Raw genomic sequence first — 21,101 nt, 5'->3', positions numbered from 1 at the left:
AGGCTGGACTTTTCAGTTCACTCCTCACAAAGCTAAGAGGGCACAGCCATGGCCCTCTAAGCTTCTGGATAATGCAGGATTGGACTAGGTCAGGGGTTCTTGACTCTGAATTCTAATTATGAACTTGGATAGGTAAAAAGTGACATATTTCTTTTTGCTAACCTTTAACTTTTTTTTTTCAATTGAGAAAGTAGGCAACACATCCCAGTGTCACTTATGAGAACTGTGACTTTGCCAAAATATAAGCCGTGAATTCTTTCCTACCGCACTACAGCTGTCGTGGATACTTCAGAATAACATTTATGCTCATCACTACTTCAAAATTCCAGTGATCATTAGACTCTGGATAGAGTTTGTTATTTCACGTATTAACAAAGAAGCACAAATGTTCTTAGACCACAATATTTTAAAAAATATTTTGATAACTGTCTCATTATAATTGGCTTCATTTGTAATTCTAGGTATTTTATGTATTTAAAAATGTTATCTGTGGAGTCTATCCACTGGCATCATCAGACTGCCAAAAGGGTGCTTGGTTTGCAAAAAAGAAGCCCTTGACCAGGAGAGCTCTTAGGGACCTCCTTACTGTAATGTTGTGGGGTATGTTCAGGCTGTTGAGAAGGGAGGTAGAAACAAGCAGAGAGTTCTCAGCTGTTAATCAGGGGAGACTTCCTGAAGGAGGGAGCAGACTTTTCAAAACACGTCAATCACAGCACACCAGGCATCAGTGGGTAGACTCATCATGGAGTCTCTTTGGTATCTTTGTAGTTATTTTTAGTATCCCCCAGCAGAGGGGCAGCATCACCCCATCCCACCGTCCCACCAGTCATTCAACAGAGAACCTTAGTAATCACCTGCTGCCTTCCAGGCACTGGGTTCAAGGAGAGCAGGTGGCCCCACCTGTGTGTGCAGAGCCATTCCAGGTACCTGGCTGGCAGCCACTGAATGGTAGAAGGGAAATGATCTGGCTAGAGGGAAGAGGTAGAATCTCTACCTTTATGGAGTTCTGCCCACCCTCTTGGGAGAGGAGGCCGAGTCTTTTCATGTAAGCTTGGGTTGACTTCGTCAAGAAAGACTAGGAGGTCTGCACCAGAGAGATCAGATCTCTGAGTCCCACAGCTGTGGCTGCCAGTTAGGACTCAAACTAGGACTTTAGCAGCTGATGCTCCAGGATCAATTCTTCCAGTGAGACAAGGCTGGCTCCCTGCTGGAGGCCAGCACTGATCCTCTTGCCCTTTTTGTCCCTGTGTCTTGCTCAGATACCATCTGGCTACACATCCGGTCCCAAGGACAGTGGACAAACAGGCTGTATGAGTCCTTCAGGGCATCAGACCCAGTGGATCAGGGCTCCAAGAGGCTATCAAGGAGTTTGAAGATGAGGAGGAGTCAGAGCAGACCCCAGGTGAGTGGCTACAGGGGAGGAAGGGGCCCACCATCACGACAACCCATCGGGACCAAGTCAGCTTCTTCTTGGTCAGTGGCTGTATTCATTTCCTAGAGCTGTCATCACAAATACCACAAACATGGTGGCTTAAACAATAGGAATTCCAGCCTCCTTTATAGTTCTGGAGGCTGAAAGTCTGGAATCACAGTGTCAGTGGGGTGGGTTCCTTCTGGGGGCTCTGAGGGGGAACTTGTTCCATGCTTCTTTCTAACTTCTGAAGAAGTCTTGGTGTTCTAAGTCTTGGTGTTCTAGACTTAACTCCATTCTCTGCCTCCATGTTCACATGGCCTTCTTCCCTTTGTGTCTCATATCTTCTTCTCTTTTCTCTTCTAAGGACATCAGTCATTGGTCTCTGGTCCAACCCTTTCTGGTTGTATGGCTTTGGGCACATGATTAGCCTTGCTGAGCCTCAGTATCTTCTTCTATAAGTGGAGGTGTGCCCATCCTTGACTTCTCTTTGTCACCTGGTTCTTCTAAGAATACATTGAATGAATTTATGTAAAGTACCGAGTGGACTAGGCAGTATGGTCCTCATGGACCACCTTCATCATCATCATCAACATTATCATCATCATCTTCCTCAGTGTTTTCTTTTGAGCCCAGATGAAACCCACAAAGCTGAGCAGTCACTGGTTCCATGAAGTGAATACAGGCTATGAGAGGTTTTGATGGAGAAAAGACATAAGAGGGGCTGTTGTAGAAGAGAATAGATAGGGAGGTTGAGGATGGCTAAATACAAACTTAGCAGGTTATATCTCTTGGCTGGGAGACGGGTTAATATAGGAAAACCCTGATGACTATTAAAAGAGATGCCCCAGCCTGGCTCAGCCCTGCCTTTTGAAGTCCAAGAGAGAAAGCAGGGTGGAAGTTTGCCTGGCCAGACCAGAGGACCCTTCCAGAACCAGGCCAAAAGCAAAACTTTGGGATATGGAGTGGATATGTTGAAACAAGCAGAGTGTTCTCTTGTTCTCTGTTGTTAATCAGGGAAAACTTCCTGATGGAGGAAGCTGACTTTGAAAACCCATGAGTTATACCATGCTGGAGCATCAGTGGATAGATTCATTAAAAGCTGTGTTTCCTTGGGAGCTTGAGCACCACTCGGGAGAATAAATTGGCACACTCTATCTGGAGGGCAGTCTGGCCATATGTGTCAACATTTTAAATATGTACACCCACGGTGGAGCAATTCCATTTCTAGGGATTTATCCTTAAAAGCTAATTGTGTATAAGAAGTATGTTACTTTGCTCATTCATTCATTTAGTAACTATTTAATGAGCACAGCACTTGCTGTTTACCAGGGACTGTTTTGGTGCTGGAGACACAGAGATAAGCAAAGCAGGCACAATCCCTGCTTATGTTCTGGTAGGAGAGGAAAACGATAAACAAACAAACAAACAAACAAAAAATACATATATAATACATCAGGTGATAATAAAGGCTATGAAGAAAAATAATACAGGGTAAAGGGATAGAGATAGGATAAGAGTAATTTCATTTAGGGTAGTTGTTCATACTGATGATAAAATTAAAATTATCAAAATGCCCAACAATAGTGGAATAGCCAAATAAAATAGGGATCATCCTTACAATGGAAAAGTAAGTAAGTCACCTGAAAACATTATATACATTTATATGTGTGAGCATGGAGAGCTATTCAAGATATATATTGAGTGGAAAAGGCAGATTACAATATCACTATGCTCCATTTATGTAAAAGAAATGTGTATGTGTCAGAAAAAAGTCTGGAACAGCGCAGAGAAAATGGTAAGAATAGTTATGTCTGATTCAGGGTGCTTTTTCACTATGTTCTTCAAACATTTCTATCATGTCTGAATTTTAAAAAACTAACGTGTATTGACTTTATGATTTAAATAGTAATTTCTATTTTGAAATAAAATGGTGTTTTCAGCCCCAGCCCATCCACTCCTGCACCTCGGCTCAGGGAGTTGTGGCCTCCAACGAGGACTTCTCTGTGGACCTGACGTCCTACAGGCCTGAGGGGACCCCGTGGCAGGGAGGCGAAGGGCTCGTTTACTTGGGGACAAAGAAAGGAATGCAGGCACAGTGGAGAGCCGCTTCCAAGGCCCATGACCCGGTAAGGCTGGGGCCGGTGGTGGGACAGTCGGCTGGTTTGTCTCTCCAGGGATGATGGGTCCTTGGAACATGGAAGAGAGAACCGGACCCCAGATTGCATGGGCGTTTCTGCAGCTGATCATTTACATACCAGCTTCATAACTTTTTGTTGTACTTGCTCTCCACTGGTGCTGTATTCTAAAGACTTCGTCTTTCTCTTTATATTCCAACATTTCTTTAAACTTAATTGTACTACAAAAGGACTCTTTATATTGTTATCTTTAATGGAAAAACAGCATCATATGCCATAAACAGAAGATAACTCTAGAAGTAAAAACATTGAAAACCAAGGTTATTAAATTCTTCCTAGATGTTTCTGCCTGCAAAGGCTCTGAGCTTGAGACTGCACTCCACTGCTCATTCTCTCTCTCTGTCTCTCTTTGTTAAAATGAAAAAAAAAAAAAAAAAGAAAACGGGAAGAGATGAGATTAGCAAGTGGTAAGATGTAGTAAAGATATAGTAACTATAAGCTAAGGCTTTCTGCTTGGGAAAGATTAAAGAACATTGAAGGGGCAGTAGTCCCCCACAGCGTCCTTCACCGGCACTAGTTCTTGTCCACATAGGAAACAGCAATCAGCACCCCAGACAGAGGAGCACGCGGTGTGCGGTGCAGGCAGGACCTAACCAGGTTCCGGGGAGCTGAGGACAAATCGGCCCCACTCTGTCAGCCTCAGCTCCTCTCCTGTGAAAGGAGGGATTGGCTGGTTGACTGAAGGTGGCTCCCTGCTCTGCCCACTGGCCCCACCTATTCTGGGGGTCACTCCCTAACTGGAGGCACTGGAGCTGGAGAGCTCAATTCTTGCAGAGGAGGCATGCCCGGCCTCAGGGAGCACAGGTTGTAGCTCCGGAGCAGAGTCCCCAGGGCGAGTGAGGACTCCACTGCCCACTCAGCTGGGCAAGGCTCCAGGGAGGACAGCTGGCTTCAAGGGAGCTGGACACTGAAGGATAAACAGGAATTTGCCAATTGGGGAAAAGCTAAGGGGGGTTTGGGCGGAGGGGAAAGAATGTTCAAGGCCAGAAAGTAGGTCTGGAGAGGTGGAATTTCTTTGAGGATGGGCTGAAGATGGAGTTGAAGATGTGAGTAGGGGTGAGTTTCTCCAGCTGGGTTCTGGAGCTGACCGGTGCCACGAGAGCCAATGTTAAATTGTCAGGGATTTTTCAACTGATTATTAAACCAGTCGTTATGACGTAAGCTGTGATGGCAGCCTTTACAGCATAGAAATCCGCAGATGCTGCAATCAGGACTTTGGAGTTTGTGCATTTTTTTTTGTTTTCTTTTGGAGCATCAGTTTATCAGCACACCACTCGTGCTCTTCCTCAAGAGGGCCCCATGTTCCCTGAAATGGTTTGAGCAGAAAAAGCAACCCCCTTTTTATCAAGATGTTCAGACTGGCAAGGGCTAGGGGGCTTCTGAGAAACACCTAACGTCACCCATTCCCTGAGACCCATAACTCTTTCCTCTACTCCTGCAGGCCCCTGAGGTGCTATCTGAGAACCACCAATTCTGTAACATCAAGGTAAGAGGCTCTGGGGAGGGGACATGCCCAAGCACCCCCCCCCCCCCCGCCACAACCAGAGGAAAGGAAGCCTCTGCCTGCAGGGAGGGTGTCCCCAAGGTCCTCAAATCCCCGTGGTCTGACGTCCAAGTTTCCAAATAAGTTAACCGAATCCTGACTCCTGCTGTTTACATCGGCAGATGCCCGGCCTTGTCCATTGCCTCTGTCTTTCCAGGAGCAGGGATGGGGCATTCAGGGCCATATGCTCTCTTCTTTATCTCCCTGGCACCCAGGGCCAATACCTGAGAGTAACAGGCACACCCAGACCCAGGGATGCCATCTGGGTCTCTCTCACCAGCTTGCACTCTAAGCCCTCCCCTAACATTCTATTCTAGTGCAAGCCCAATTTGTGCTGAGAGCCCTCATCTGGAAAGAGCACTGGACTACAAGTCCCTTAAAGCCTGGATCCTAGCCCAGGAGATGACTGCCTACCTATAAAGGTGGATCCCAAAGGCTGGGGGACTTTCCTCAATAAGAGGAGGTCCAGCTACCACCCCACCCCCACCCCCTTTCCTCTCACCTCCTGCCACGCACAGTGCTACATAGACGGGCCTTACGGAAGCGCCACTCGCAGGATCTTCGCCTCTGAGCACGCCGTTCTCATCGGGGCTGGCATCGGCATCACCCCTTTTGCTTCCATCCTGCAGAGTATCATGTACAGGTAGGTGGTGGAGAGAGTGAGACCCCTGCTTGCCCTCCTGGGTCAGTATCCTAAAAGATGCCTTCACTTCCTCTTATTTCCCCTCCTCGCCTCCTGTCTTTTTCCCCTCCTTCCTTCTCCCTTTCTTCCCTGTCCTCTCTTCTACCTCTCTTTTTCATTCCTATCCCTCCTCCCTCATTGGATGGGCTTTGCCACTCCATTCTCCCTCGTCCCCTGGGGTTCTGAAAAGTTTGTTCTAAATTCGAAACCCCCTTGTCTTGCCTCCTCTCAGGCACCAAAAAAGAAAGCGCCTTTGCCCCAACTGCCAGCACTCCTGGACAGAGGGCGTCCAGGACGATGAGATGAAACTGCACAAGGTGAGCGCTGCCTCCTGCAGGCAGGCCTCCAGACCTTTCCTGGAGCAGCCCCGAGAAGAAGAGCCAGGCCCATCTCTGTGGAGGCAGGGGAGGAATGACATGACCTGCTGGGATTCTCTTTCTCTCTCCACTCCACCGTCACTCCTTCCCCCAATGCCTGGTGTACCCCTGAAATCTCCTAAATGCCCAAGCCTCCCTATCAATGCTCCCATCACCTTTTCTCTCTCAAGACAAGCATTAAAAGCTGGGTAGCTTGAAAGTCAGGCAGCCTGGATTCATTCATAGCTATGATGATGCTTACTACGTGGCCTCATCTTTGTTTTAAAAATGAAAACATGTTTGCCATTTGAATCTTATTATTCTGTAAAGGCACTTAAAAGAGTTAACATTTAAAAATGTCTTTCTGGCTACCCGGCTTGTTGTGAACAATAGATTGTTAGAGAAAGTCCTGACCTGTGAGCTGGGAACATGGGCTCTGGTCCCATGCTGCTCTGGGCACAACTCCTCACCTCCATGAGCCTCAGTTTTCTACTCCATTAAATGGGTGCGATAGTGTGTGCCCTGCTGACACCAGGGTGGGCATGCGAGGGTCCTGTGGTGAGATGTGAGCATGCTGGGAACAGGCTAGCCCCTACCTCTGAACAGACATGCCCTCTGCCTAGGTGGACTTCATCTGGATCAACCGAGACCAGCAGTCTTTCGAGTGGTTCGTGAGCCTGCTGACCAAACTGGAGATGGACCAAGCTGAGGAGAATAAAGATGGTAGGAGTGGGCCAGGTTCTGAGGAGCACAGGAGCGGATCAGGTGGAATTCAGGTTCTTCCTAAGAAGGCATTTAGGTTATTCAGTTTTCATTAAGGGTGGGGGAGGAGCTGTCTCCACTAAAATGTAACGTTTTGTAAAGTTTTAAAAATCATTGATAATCTCATCTACTATCCAGACTACTCTGGGCATTTAAAAAGAAAAATTCCTTCCAAAACTACTTTCTTATTCACACTTTACCATAAAAATATCTATCCTTTATTTTTATTTTTCTAATTTCTGTTTTCTGTGACCTTTATTTTAATTCAGGATGGGACAGCTGCTTAAAATTAGATTCCCAGGTCTCACCCCCATACCCTCCAGATCAGATTCTCTAGGAGAATCGTCTCAGATGATGATGTTTCTTCACACTGTTTTTTGTTGTTTTATGGTCGTATAATTTACATATAATAAAATCCACATATTTTAAATGTGCAACCAATACAATGACATTTTCAAAAATGTGTATAGTTGTGTAACCACTACCACAATAAAAGTATAGACCCCGTCCATTATACCAGAAAGTTCCTTCAACACACTTTGCAGTCAGTCAGCTCCTCCCCCAACTTGTAGCCCCTGGCGGAAACTGATCTGCTTTCTATCACTATAGATTTGCCATTTCTAGAATTTCATATAAATGAAATCATATAGTATGTGGTCCTTTCTGTCTTATTTGTTTCACTTTGCATAAGACCTGAGAGATTTATTCATATTGTTGCATCTATCAGTAAGTAGGTAATTCCTTTTTTATTGCTGAGTAGCATTGTAGTATATGATATACCAAAGATTGTTTTCCTATTCAGTTATTGTTGGATATTTGAGCTATTTCCACTTTTCAGTTATTTTGAATAAAGCTGCTGTGAATATTTGCATAAAAGTCTTTCCATTTCTCTGGTAAATACTTAGGAGTTGGATTGCTAGGTGGTACGGTAAGTGTACTTTATAAGAAACAGCCAAACTGTTTTTCCAAAGTGACCGTATTATTTTGCTTCCCCATCAGTGATGTAGATCCTCGTAAAACTTTGAAATTGGCAATCTTTTTTTATTTTAGCGATGCTAATGGGTATGTAGTGGTATCTTAATGTGCTCCTAACTTGCATTTCCCTAATCACTAATGGTATTGAGCATCTTTTCATGTGCTCACTTGATGTTTTTACATCTTCTTTGTGAAGTGTCTGTTCAAATATTTTGCTCACTGTTCAAATCAGGATGTTTGTCTTCTTTTTATTAAGCTGTAAAAGCTCTTTACAAAAACAGGTCTATTACCAGGTATATGTTTTTCAAATGCCTTCTCCCAGTCTGTAGTTGGTCTTTTCATTTTCTTCAACTGTCCTTTGAAGAATGAAAGCATTAAATTTTGATGATATCCAACTTACCTATTTTTTTCTCTTATTCTCTGTAGTGTTTGTGTCCTATCTAAATGTTTGCCTTACCAAACTCATGAGTATTTTCTCCTAGGTCTTCTTCTATAAGGCTTTAGCTCTTCATTTAGATCAGGATTTCTCCACCTGGACTCGGTTGACGTTTTGGACCTGATACTACTTTGTTCTGGGGCTGTCCTAGGCATCCCAGCATGTTAGCAGCTTCCTGATCTGCACTCAGTCAGTAGATGCTGGTAACTACCCATCTCTGGTCATGGCAGTAAAAATGTTTCCAAATATTGGCAAGTGGCCCCTAGGGGGCAAAATCACCTCCTTTCAAGAACCACTGATGTAGATTGATGATCCATTTCGAGATAAATGTTGTATGTGGTGAGAAGCGAGGGTAGAACTTCATGGTTGCATATGGATACCCATTTGTTCCAGCACCATTTGTGGAAAAGACTATACTTTTCCTATTGAATAACTTTGGAACCTTTGTCAAAATCAAATCACCATGTATGCATAGGTCTACTTCTAGACTATTCTGTTCCACTGATCTATCCTTATGCCAGAACCACTCAGTCTTGATTACTACAGCTTTATTAGTATGTCTTGAAAACCCTCTTTGTTCTTTTTATTTTCCACATAAATTTTGGAATTAGCTTGTCGATTTACAAACATTTTGGATTCTTATTGGAATCGCACTAATCTATAGGTCAATTCAGGGAAAATTGTCATCTTAATGTTGAGTCTTCCAGTCCATAAGTATGATATATCTCTGTATCCAGTCAGTGTCTAATCAAGAAACAGATGCCACTCAGTAATTTGAACAAAGAAAGTTTAACTTTTAAAAATACTAATTATAACAGGAGAGTAACTATATAGGTATAAAGAGATGTCTAAAGCATACCTTAGGGCTGAGGGAGCGTACCCAAGAAAACAAACTTGGGAGGGGGCCTACTCCCCAAGCTGGGATTCAGTCTTTGGAGAATCAGTGCTTGCAGCCCACTAGACAGCAGAGAAATTTTCTGGGTTGCTCAGACCATATCTGGTCCAGAGTTGCTGGGCAAGCAGAAAACTCCTCCAGAGTCAGGTGAACCAAGGTGTGCAGGCAGGTGTACAGAAAAAGCTGGGGAATCAGGATCCTCCTCAGCAGGAAGACAGCGTGAGGCCAGGGGCACCTGGAGTCTGCCTTGGGTGGTCATGGCATGGTGACCATTAGGCTACGGTCAGGGCCACGAGCTCAGCAAAGGACTGCACACTGTGGGTGCACAGCTGGGCAGAGTGCCTCTAGCTCTCCCCACATGTATGCACACTGGTTGCTATGCAACAGGAGCAAGTGGAAACAAAATGAGAGTACAGGGGATCCAGGAAAAGAAGCGCCTTCCTCCGCAGTGTCCTTCCACTGCCCTCTGCTGACAAAGCTTAACATCATATTCACTGCAAAGGAAAAACACTTAAAAAATCCATCTTCCTGATCTCAGAGCAGGAAATGAAAGGTGGATTTGGAGCTGAGAGGCAATATGTTAATAACTGCTAAATCTGTTTATTTAAGGTATCTTTAATTTTTCTCAGAAATGTTTTGTAGTTTTCAGAGTGCAGGTCCTGCCTGTATTTTGCTAAATTTATCCTTAAATATTTCATGCTTTAGTGGTATTTTTAATTACTAATTGCATGTTGCTAGTATATAGAAATAAAATTGACATTTGCATATTGAGTTTGTATCTTGCAAACTTGTTAAACTCTCTTATTAGCTCTAGAGCTTTTTCATAGATTCCTTAGAGTTTTCTAGACACACAGTCATGTTATCAACTAATAAAGAGAGGTTTGCTTCTTCCTTTCCAATCTTTGTGCCTTCTATTTCTTATTATTGCCTCACTGAACTGGACAGATTCTTCCAGTACAATGTTAAATAGAAATTGTGACAATGGACTGTTTTGCTTTATTTCCTGATTTAGGGAGAAAGCATTCAGTCTTCCACCATTGAGTATGTTTTAGCTGTAGGTTTTCACTGATGTCCTTTATAAGGTCGAGAATAAAGTTTTCTGAAAATTTTTATACTGAATGCATGTTGACTTTTGTGTTTTGTGTTTTTTCTCTCTTCTGTTAATATTGTCATTGATTATCAAATGTTAAGTCAATCTTGCATTCCTGGCATAAAGCTCACTTAGTCATGTGCTATTCTTTTAATATATTGTTGAATTCAGTTGCTAAAATTTTGGAAGAATATTTTTCATCTGTTTTCATGAGGGGATATTTGTTTATAGTTTTCTCTTAGAGCCTATACTGGTTTTGGTACCATGGTAATGCTGGCCTTAGAGAATCAGTTTGGAAGTATTCCCTTTCCTTCAATTTTCTAGAAGAGCTTATGTAAAATCGCTATTTTTGTCCCTTAAATGCTTGGAGAATTCACAAGTGAGGCTATCTGGGCCTGGAGTTTTCTTGCTAGGAAAGTTTTTAACTATGACTCAATTCCTTTAATAGATATAGGACTATTTAAGTTATCAATTTCTTTTGTTTATTAACAAGTTTTTGGAGATCTAATTCATATATCATGTGATTCATCCATTTTAAACTATACGAATTGTTGACATTAATATATTCCAGAGTTTGTGCCTCCATAACCATAATTTTAAAGCATCATCAGTACTCCAAAAAAGAAACCCCCACTCCTCAGCTGTCATTCCCACCCCGCCCCAGTCCCCCCAGATCTCTCCAGCCCTAGGCAGCCAGTCATCTACTTTTTATCTTTATAGAGTTGTCTTTTCTGGATATTTCTTATAAATGGAGGCATACAATATGTGGTCCTTTGTGACTGAATTCCTTCCCTTAGCATGTTTTTAAGGCTCATCCATGTTGCAGCATGTTTCAGAATTTCATTCCTTTTATGGTGAAATAATATGCTGTTGTATGGATATATGTCAATTTATTTATTCATTCATTAGTTGATGGGTAGTTGGGTTGTTTCCACCTTTTGGTATTGTGGACGTTACTGCTCTGAATATTCATGTGCATGGATTTGTGTGGATGTCGCTGTTCATTTCTCTTGGGTACATACTCCTAGAAGTGGAATCACTGCATTACATGGTAGCTGCAAGTTTAACCTTTTGAGGAGCTTCCAATCTGTTTTTCCAAAGTGGCTGTACCATTTTACCTTCTCACTGGCAATGTGTGAGTGTTTAAATGCGACAGATGTGTTGTTCTCATTTTAAATTTCTTTTTAAAATAAGGAAAATGACTATTTAAGCAATAATAATAACAATCTATTATTGGGTTTACAATCTATATGGAAGTATTCCAATTATTCCACATCCTCACCAATAATTGTTATTATTTTTAATCTAGTTATCCTAGTCTATAGTAATATTTTATTATTTTTTTATTTGCATTTCTCTGATAACTAATGATGCTGCGCATCTTTCCATGTCTTTATTGGCCATTTGTATGTTTTCTTTGGAGAAATATCTATTCAGGCCCCTTATCATTTTTTAATTGGGTTATTTAACTTCTTATTGAGCTGTAGTAGTTCTACATATATTCTGGATACAAGTCTCTTGCCAGATATATATGATTTACAAAATTTTTCTCCCATTCTGTAGATCTATTCCTTCTCAAGTGAGCTTTGGTAATTTGTATCTTTCAATAAGACTGTCCATTTCTTTTAAATTACCAAATTTATTGGCACAAAGTTGTCCATAGTGTCATTGTAATGTCTGTAGAATCTATAGCGGCATCTCCTCTTTCATTCCTGATATTCATAATTTGTGTCTTATCTCTTTTTTGATCAGTCTGGCTTGACCTTTTCAAAGAATCAAGCTTTTAATTTTTTGTGTGCCTTTGTTGCTACATTTTACTTCCATATAGATTGTAAACCCAATAATAGATTGTTATTATTATTGCTTAAATAGTCATTTTCCTTATTTTAAAAAGAAATTTAAAATGAGAACAACACATCTTTTGTATTTAAACACATATTTATCATTTTGGTGCTCTTCATTTTGTGTGTGTGTAGATCCAGATTTCAATCTGGTATGATTTTCCTTCTGCTTGAAAAACTTCCTTCATCATTTCTTGTGCAGATCTGCTGGTGATAAATTCCTTTACTTTTTGTTTCTATGCAAAATTCTTTATTTCACCTTGAATTTTGAGAGATATTGTCACCAGCTGACTTTTTTCCTTCCAGTAGTTTCAAGATGTCTCACCATTGTCTTCTGGCTGGCATAGTTTATGACAGAGCACTGTTGTATTATCTTCGTTCATCTGTACATAATGTATTTTTTTTCCTCTCTCACCACGTTTAAGATTTGATCTTTATCAGGAGTTTTCAGTAATTTTATTGTGAGGTCCCTTGATGTGGTTTTCTGTGTGCTTCTTGAGTTTCGTGTTCATTAAGCTTTTGAAAATTTTTCAGTCATTCTTTCTTTACATTTTTTTCTGCCTCCCCTTTCCTTTCTGTCACTTCAGTTACATGTATACTGGCCTGTTTGATGCTATCCCACAGGTTATTGAGACTCTGTTGTTGCTATTTTCATTCTTTTCCAACCTCTGCTTTATTTTGGATAGTTTCTATTGCTCTGTCTTCCAGTTGACTGATCTTTTCTTCTGTAGTATCTTATCTGCTGTTTTTCCCATCCTAATCAAAAGCCTAGCAGAACAGTCGCCTTGGGGGAATGGTGAGAAAGAGAGAAAATCCAACTTCCCCATTTGGAGAATCCTTGATATTCTCACAAGCAGTGGGGCAACCAAATCAATCCGAGCCCTCAGCCTTAGGGTTTGTTCATATGAAACTTATCCCTGCAAAGGATAGGCTAAGCCTACTTAAAATTTGGCCTAAGAATCACCCCCAGAGAACCTCTTTTCTTGCTCAGATGTGGCCTATCTCTCTCTCAGCCAACATGGCAAGCAAACTCACTGCCCTCCCCCTCTCTACGTGGGACATGACTCCCAGGGATGTGGACCACCCTGGCAGCGTGGGACAGAAAGCCTAGAATGAACTTGAACTCAGCGTCAAGGGATTGAGAAAAACTTCTTGACCAAAAGGGGAAAGAGAGAAGTGAGACAAAATAAAGTGTCAGTGGCTGAAAGATTTCAAACAGAGTCGAGAGGTTATCCTGGAGGTTATTCTTACGTATTTTATAGATATCCTCTTTTTAGTTTAAGGTTCATTAGAGAGGCTAGAGGGAAGTGCCTGAAACTGTAGAGCTGTGTTCCAGTAGCCATGTTTCTTGAAGATGAACATAAAATGATATAGATTTTACAAAGTGACTGTGTGATTGTGAAAACCTGGAATCCGATGCTCCTTTTATCTGCGATATTGTCAGATGAGTAAAAAAAAATATGAATTAAAAATAAATAAATAATGGGGGAACAAATGTTAAAATAAATTGAATAGATTGAAATACTAGTGGACAATGAAAGGGACTGGGAAGGCCTATAGAAAAAAAATAGGAGGAACAAAGGTTAAAATCTATTGAACAGATGGAAATACTAGTGGTCAATGAGAAGTAGGGATAAGGGATATTACGGTATGTGTGAATTTTTTCTTTTTTCTTTTTATTTCTTTTTCTGGTGTGATGCAAATGTTCTAAAAAATGATCATGGTGATGAATATACTACTATGTGATTATATTGTGAGCCATTGATTGTACACCATTCACAGAGCGTTTATATGTTAAGAATGTTCATGTTTGTATGTTGTTTTGGTTTGATAATACAAAATAAATTAAATTTTAAAAATAGCTTTTAAAAAATAGATACTGACAAGCTAATTTTAAAATTTATATGGAAAATCAAAGACTTTGAATAGTTGTTAATCCTATCCAATGCATTTTTCATTTCTGTTACTATATTTTTCTTCTCTAAAAGTTCCATTTGGGTTTCTTTTACATCTTTCATTTTTCTCGGCCTCATGCTCTGCTTTGTTTTTACCATCCTTGATCATATTTATAACAGTTATTTAACATCTCACTAAGTCCATTGTCGCTGTCATTTCTGGGTCTTCTGTTCTCTCTCCTTCCCTCCCTCCCTCCCTCTCTCTCTCTCTCTCTTTTTTTTTTTTTTTTTTTTTGCAGCTCCATTCTTCCAGTTTTGTGCTGGAAATTCTAGTCACCTTGGTCCTCCTGACCTCCAATTCCTGTATTTCAACCTGGCGAGACTGGTACCAGGCAGTAAGCTGGGGCAAACATAAGTCTGCTCTGTTTCTTTCCCTTCTCTAGGCAATTGCAGCCCTGTATTACCTATCAACCAATGTCTGAAAAACATGGTTTTGTATGTTTTGCCCATTTTTCTAGTTGTTTAATGTGGGAGAGTAAATCTAGTTCGTATCACACCAACATTTTAAATGTATGTAATGTTTTGGTAAGGAAGAACATGTGAATAAACGTTATGTGTTTACTGGAGGTGAATGCGCAAAATTTTTTCTCATGGGGTGGCAATCAAAAGCTTTGGAGACCAGTCTAAGACAAAGATTAGCCACCTAAATGTGTATGAAGTCTTTTCCTGTTTGGTCCCTGCCTTAATATTTTCATCACAAATGAATGCTTGGGGTGCACAAGTGTTTCCGTGGTAGCATGCTCACCTTCTATGCAGGAGACCTGGGTTCGATTCCCAGACTATGCACCTAAAAAAAAATGAATGTTTGAACATTCTCCCTCCAGAACCCGCTGTTTTCCCCTCACCTCTCCCAAATGTTGTTTTCTATATTTTTTTTACTACACATTATATGACAGAATGTTTCTCTGTGTTCCACAATAGTCTTTGTGGAACATTTTTGTTTATACTGAGATTTTGAAATGTGTTTTAAAGTTAATCTGTTAGAGTCTTTATTTTGTTTTATTTTACTTATAAAATAATCTATACAAGGAATATCTTTAGGCATGTTTCTGAGTGCAAGAGATTTAGTGCAGTCTTTTATATGGGTTGATTTTATTGAAACTAGATCAGTGAGGTCTTACTTGGCCATTTAAATATCAGGAGGTTGTCATGAGTAAATTCAAATTCCTATGATAAATACTTTTTACGATAAACACTCAAACAGATGTAGTTTATTATAAACAAACATTCAGAGTCCTAAAGTACAAGTCAGCAGTCTTTAGGAGATAACTATTAAGCCTTAGAATATTGCAGAAAGGCTCCTTGCCCTTTCTTGTAAATAACATTTATAGCAAATATTTACATAGCATTGACTTCATTCTAAGTGCTTTTGTACAAATTAATTAATTAGAAACTCAGTTTTATAGTGACATGTCAGAGGAAAACTTTAGATTTAATATTAATTTTCTTATTTCTCGTATATAAATATTTGCTATTTGCTTCTTCCTAATCTGTGTAAATAAAGGGTAGCAGCTAACCCAGTGCTTTACATTCTCAAAGCCACTTGAGTCAACAACTTTATTAGAAGCTTCTTTCAAAGTTTCTCATTAACTGCAGCTGAAACTCATGGTCTCTGATTTCAATTTTAACTGTGTATCAGATTTGAATTAAAGAATTTGTGGCTTCTAATTTTTTAAATTTTTCCAACTTGAGCTTCAACCGCTCTGCTGATTTGAGTCTTTATCCTAATAGTATACAGATTGTTGGGCATGTTACTTAACTACTTTGCCTCAATTTCCTCACCAGATAAATAGGGATATGGTTTTAGTTCATAAACTACCAGAATGCAATATACCAGAAAGGGAACAGCTTTTAAAAGGGGGAATTTATTAGGTTGCAAGTTTACCATTCTGAGGCCATGAAAATGTCCAAACTAAGGCATCCAGGGCAAGATACCTTGATTCAAGAAAGGCCAATGGGTCCAGAACACCTCTGTCAGCTGGAAAAGCACATGGCGACATCTGCTAGCTTTCTCTCCTGGCTTCTCATTTCATAAGGATTCCCTGGGTGTGTTCTCCTTCTGCATCTCCAAAGATCTCTGGCTGTGTAGGCTGTCTGGGCTCTGCTGGCACTCTGCTTTTTCCAAAATGGTTCCCTCTTAAAGGGCTCCAGTAGACAATCCAACCTTGAATGGATGGAGACACATGTCCATGGAAACCACCCACAATCAAAAGTTACCACCCACAATGGGGTGGGTCACATCACCATGGAAACGATAAAAAAGATCCCACCCCAGCAGTGTGAATGAGGATTAAAGAATATGGTTTCTCTGGGGTACATAGCAGCTTCAAACCAGCACAGATACCAATAGTACCCACCTCATAGGATTGTTATGAGAATTAAATGAGATATGACCTGGAGCGTACTCAGAAAACTACCTGAAGATAGTGACTGCTCAATAAATTTCATAGTAGTCCTAGTTGTTGTCATTTTCATTGTCATATTTAATGGCTGAAGAATGATACAATTAGTGATTATGCCATAAGTTATGTAACCAATCTCCTAGTATTAGACAATTTACAGTTAATATATTTGTGCATAGGTTTTTTCCCCTTCTTTCAGATGATTTCCTTAGAATAGTGTCCTGGAAACAGGGTGACTGTCATTCCAGAGCTCCTTTTCCCCCTCCCCAACCAGGTGGTTCCTTCTCTCTTCTCTTCCCCTCTCTGGGGTCTGGGGGCTTTGAGGGAGGAATGAGAAAGGCCAAGGTCTCTCAGGTGGGTATTGACAGTGCACCTCCCTCTCTCCTACACCCAGCTACTTAGAAGTAAGTGATTTGTGAGATAAAATGTGTTATCCCTCCTGGATCCATTTGCATTTTAATAGTGAAAATGCAATGGTGGCATAAGAAACAATAGAGAACAGGTTGGGATGGCATAAATCTTTTTGTTAGTGAGGGAGGAGGGGAAAGAGAGAGGAGAAGGATGAAGTGGTCCTTACATCATGAATGATCCTTCCAGTATCGGCTTGAGCCAATACACACAGCTAAAACAGCACTCTCCAATGTTTTTTCCATCATGGAACACATAAAAATGATAACAGTTGTATGCCACACCTGGGTAAGGGGAGGAAGCAACCTGAACCCCAAGGTACCCATCTGGGAGCTCCGGTTGCCAAAGGCTCAGTGCTGTGAATGCTCTGGCCTGATGGGCCTCCGTGGTACCAGTCCCATCCCCTGCCACCTCAGTCTATTTTCATCACATCATCCTGCTGCTCAAAGACCTTTTTCCTTCTAAATTTCCCCCTAGGAACACATTTAACCCACTAGCGGGGTTTTTTGGGCCTCCATGTGTTTTCATTCCCATCTCCTATGGCTCCCATCCAAGGGTCCTCTGCTCCAGTGGGGCAGTCACATCATGTCTCCAAACATCCCTTCTTAGGATGCATTTCTATCACCTGCCCTTTGAATATTGCCTCCTTCCAAGACATAACCCAATTTCCATTCCCTTCAGAAAGCAGCTCTGTCTACTCCAGTCCTTTCCTGTAATTAGTAGCCTTTCCCATCTAATTCATTCATTCATCCCTTTACCCTTTGGTCTAAGTTACCTTTTCATGGGCACATGGCTTGTGTCCCCAATTAGACTTAGGGCACTCACTGCAAGGAATGGAAGGGCACCAAGGATTGGGATTCAGTTCCTCTTCTATATATAGAAAGTCTAACGCCGGGAGTGGTTGTGAAATCACATGGACATAAAGCAACTCACATATGCTATGTGGGCATAGTAGGCCCTGCTCAAGTAGGGCTACCTTTAGTCTCCACAGCACTGGTCATGTTGCAGGTCCTAGGTGACCAGAGCTGTCTGAAGATGTGAGTTCCAAGAATTTGTTGTCTCCCTGAAAGCACACGGAAGAGATTGCTGGCATCCTGCCCTGCCCCTGTTCTGGGTGCTGACCCCTCAAAGACACCCTCTTCTCCCACCCCAGGCTGCTTCCTGGAGCTGCACCTGTACATGACCTCTGCACTGAGCAAGAATGACATGAAGGCCATCGGGCTGCAGATGGCCCTTGACTTGCTGGCCAAGAAGGAGAAGAAGGACTCCATCACGGGACTCCAGACCCGGACCCAGCCTGGGCGGCCTGACTGGAGCAAGGTAATGGCCAGCTGGAGCCCCCACAACCTGAAGGGACCCGGGAGGGCTGAGAGCCTGAGGCAATGGAGTGGCAACTAAGGCTGGCAGCCAGGAGCAGAGAATGAGGCCAGCATCCTGATCCAGCCAGGGAGCTCGAGGTGGAATGGGAGACAAGGAACCTATGGTCTGGCTCCATCACTAGCTCACTTTGTTCATTTGCCTCAGTTTCTCATCTGTACAGAGATGAAGTTAGTTGATATGCCTTTCAAGGTTTCCCAGCTCTGACTCTCCATGAACTAGAGCTGGAGGCCTGAGTGGACAGAGTCTTGGGGAAACGTCAAGTCTTATCCTCTCCTGTTACAAATGGGTCACCTGAGGCCCAGAGACCCTGAAGAGTGCAGATCGTCTGCTCTATTACTCAGTTGATTTTATTATTTTTTTCTTCTCTGAGCTCCTACCAATCATATTGTAGAGTTTGCATGACATGTCCCTGAAGGTTCTGCTTTTGGAACTACTGTGGCTAATCCATGCCCAGGAAGTGAGAGTTGAAGGAGGAAAGGGGTGTCATGGTGCTTGACATCAGGGAGGACTTTGAGCAAAAGGCCATTCTTAAGCAGAATCTGAGGTCGAGAGGGGTCCTCACTGGGAACATAAAGACTGAATTCAGGAAAGAGATCAGCCCCAAGGTCTTGTAGGAAGTTGGAGCAGTCTGGGTTAAATATGCTCTCTGCAGCTCCTGGCACACCCTGTGCATTTCTCACTCTCCACCCATTTTAGTATCACAGACACAGCTCCTTGAGTGGAGAGCCTGGGTCTTGCTTATCTCTGGCACCCACCCCCTCTGAAGGGTCCTGGGTCATGCTACAGGTTGATGAAGTAACTTCTAAATGAATGACTGAATGTTGGAATCTCTGCTCTAAAGCCAACCAGCTATTGCCTTGCAGTTCTTCAACCTCCTCCATAAAATGCAGGGAGTCACCTCTGCTGTCTTTCCTACCTGGTGGGTCCTATTACATGGTTGACTCCAGCTATGTGTGTCACTAGGCTGGTCAGCAGTCCAACCTCTCTGCTCTTCCCCCATCCCATGCACTCAGGTGTTCCAGAAGGTGGCCACTGAGAAGAAGGGCAAGGTGCAGGTCTTCTTCTGTGGCTCCCCAGCTCTGGCCAAGGTACTGAAGAGCCATTGTGAGCAGCTCAACTTCAAATTCTTCCAAGAGAACTTCTAGCCTCACCTCTCCAAGCTCTGTTCCAAACCCACACTGCCCTTCAACTTCAGGCGCCTTGGCAGTTGTCAATGGGCTATACCTATCATGACAATAAAAGTGCCCCCTGAGACCAGGCAGAAGACCCACCCAGCAGGACACACCAAGGGACATCTAATCCTGGTCAGTGCATTAGAACTGGAGCCCCCAAGGGAAAGGAAAGCTAGGTGATGCTGTGCAATTCTGAGACTTTGGAGGTGGCTGCGGGTGGTTGTGTAACTGATGAGACTAAAGGCTGGTGGCTGGAGGATGGGGGTTGGGGAGGATGGAAGGGGGTGTAGGGGCCTCTCAAGACAACTGCTTCTCCTGATGTCCCCTGGAGGGAGCCTGCCTCCTGCCACTGTGGGCCCAGAGCTGCCTATTCATTACAATCATTTGGGAACTTTTATCCTTAACATTTAAAAAAAAATTTTTTTTAATTCCTGAAATTGTTGTCTTTTTATTGTTAATTCTTTTTAAAATTTTTATTTTGTCTTCAACATTTTATTATGACATTTTTTTAATATACAGAAAGTTGAAACAATTGTACAATGTCAGTGTTACCTACCCCCAGATTCCTCATTTAACATTAGCAAGTGCTTCGCAGGAAAAAAAAAACCCAAAAAACCCAAAACAAAACAAAACAAAAAACCAACAAAACACCTCTCTTGAGAATCCCTGAATCTGCAGCGCCCTCTTGTGAGAACCTTGGATATGTCTAAAGAGAAAACCACGGGCATAGGCAGTAAGACCTTGTGTTTAATTTCCGATGTGCTTGGGGTAGGCACATACCTCACATGGAGAAACTCCAGCTTAGAGAAGTGAAGTAACTAGCCTGAAGCCACGCAGTCCTGCTACCCACTTCCTTCTTTGTTTTTCCCTCTTCATCAGGCATGGGGAAAACCTGCCAATATCTGAAACATAGATGTAAACTAAAGAGGGTGTCCCAACTTACAACTGGAATATGTGAAAGGATGTACTAAATGATTTTAAGACTTGGGAGAGCAGATCTGTTTAGTATAGGATGTCACACACGCGCACATGTCGCCATTGTCATCATTTTACATTTTTGTCCAGCCTCTGTCCATGCTGCCCTAATCCTTGGCCCTCTCATTACAGATTTCCACCAGTCTCCCACCCTTAATATGTACAAACAATCAACTGTGGCTCCTTTAGAAACTTCTGTTTCACCGTGGGGGAGAGCAGGTGGAAGAATTTGAATATAAGATACTAAAATACATGAACGGTCCATATGTTTGCCTACGCCAGTGGTTTTCTCTTTAGACATAGCCAAGGTTCTCACAAGAGGGCGCTGCAGATTCAGGGAATCTCAAGAGAGGTGTTTTGTGGGTTTTTTGGTTTGGTTTGGTTTGGGTTTTTGGGGGTTTTTTTTCCTGCAAAGCATTTGCTTCCTGAGTGACCGTGAATCAAAGGGAGGGGCAGAGAAGGCTGTGCCACACTCCAAAGCACCCCACTCGGTTCTGTCTCTGGCAGAATTGTGAAGTCAGAGTTCATTTTCAAGATCGGAGTTTCTCTAGCTGCCAGTCCTGCCCCCCACACATAAATGCATGTGTGTGCATGCACCCGTGCACATGCGCACACACACA

General features: G+C 42.3%; 1 protein-coding gene across 1 annotated transcript in view; it reads left to right on the top strand.

Moving 5' to 3' along the window:
• NOX5 (NADPH oxidase 5) overlaps positions 1-19,927 on the top strand; it is a 52,093-nt gene extending 32,166 nt beyond the window's left edge. The window contains exons 10-17 of the mRNA XM_077123948.1: positions 1,260-1,402; positions 3,355-3,540; positions 5,051-5,095; positions 5,671-5,795; positions 6,067-6,151; positions 6,814-6,913; positions 18,108-18,274; positions 19,348-19,927. Coding sequence (XP_076980063.1) covers positions 1,260-1,402; positions 3,355-3,540; positions 5,051-5,095; positions 5,671-5,795; positions 6,067-6,151; positions 6,814-6,913; positions 18,108-18,274; positions 19,348-19,479 — 983 coding nt within the window. The 3' untranslated portion in view covers positions 19,480-19,927. The remainder of the gene's footprint in view (positions 1-1,259; positions 1,403-3,354; positions 3,541-5,050; positions 5,096-5,670; positions 5,796-6,066; positions 6,152-6,813; positions 6,914-18,107; positions 18,275-19,347) is intronic.
• The last annotated feature ends 1,174 nt before the right edge of the window (positions 19,928-21,101 follow it).

This window comes from Tamandua tetradactyla, chromosome 12, assembly GCF_023851605.1.
Source record: "Tamandua tetradactyla isolate mTamTet1 chromosome 12, mTamTet1.pri, whole genome shotgun sequence".
NCBI classification, from domain to species: Eukaryota; Metazoa; Chordata; class Mammalia; order Pilosa; family Myrmecophagidae; genus Tamandua; species Tamandua tetradactyla.
This window is presented reverse-complemented; position numbering and strand designations above follow the sequence as displayed.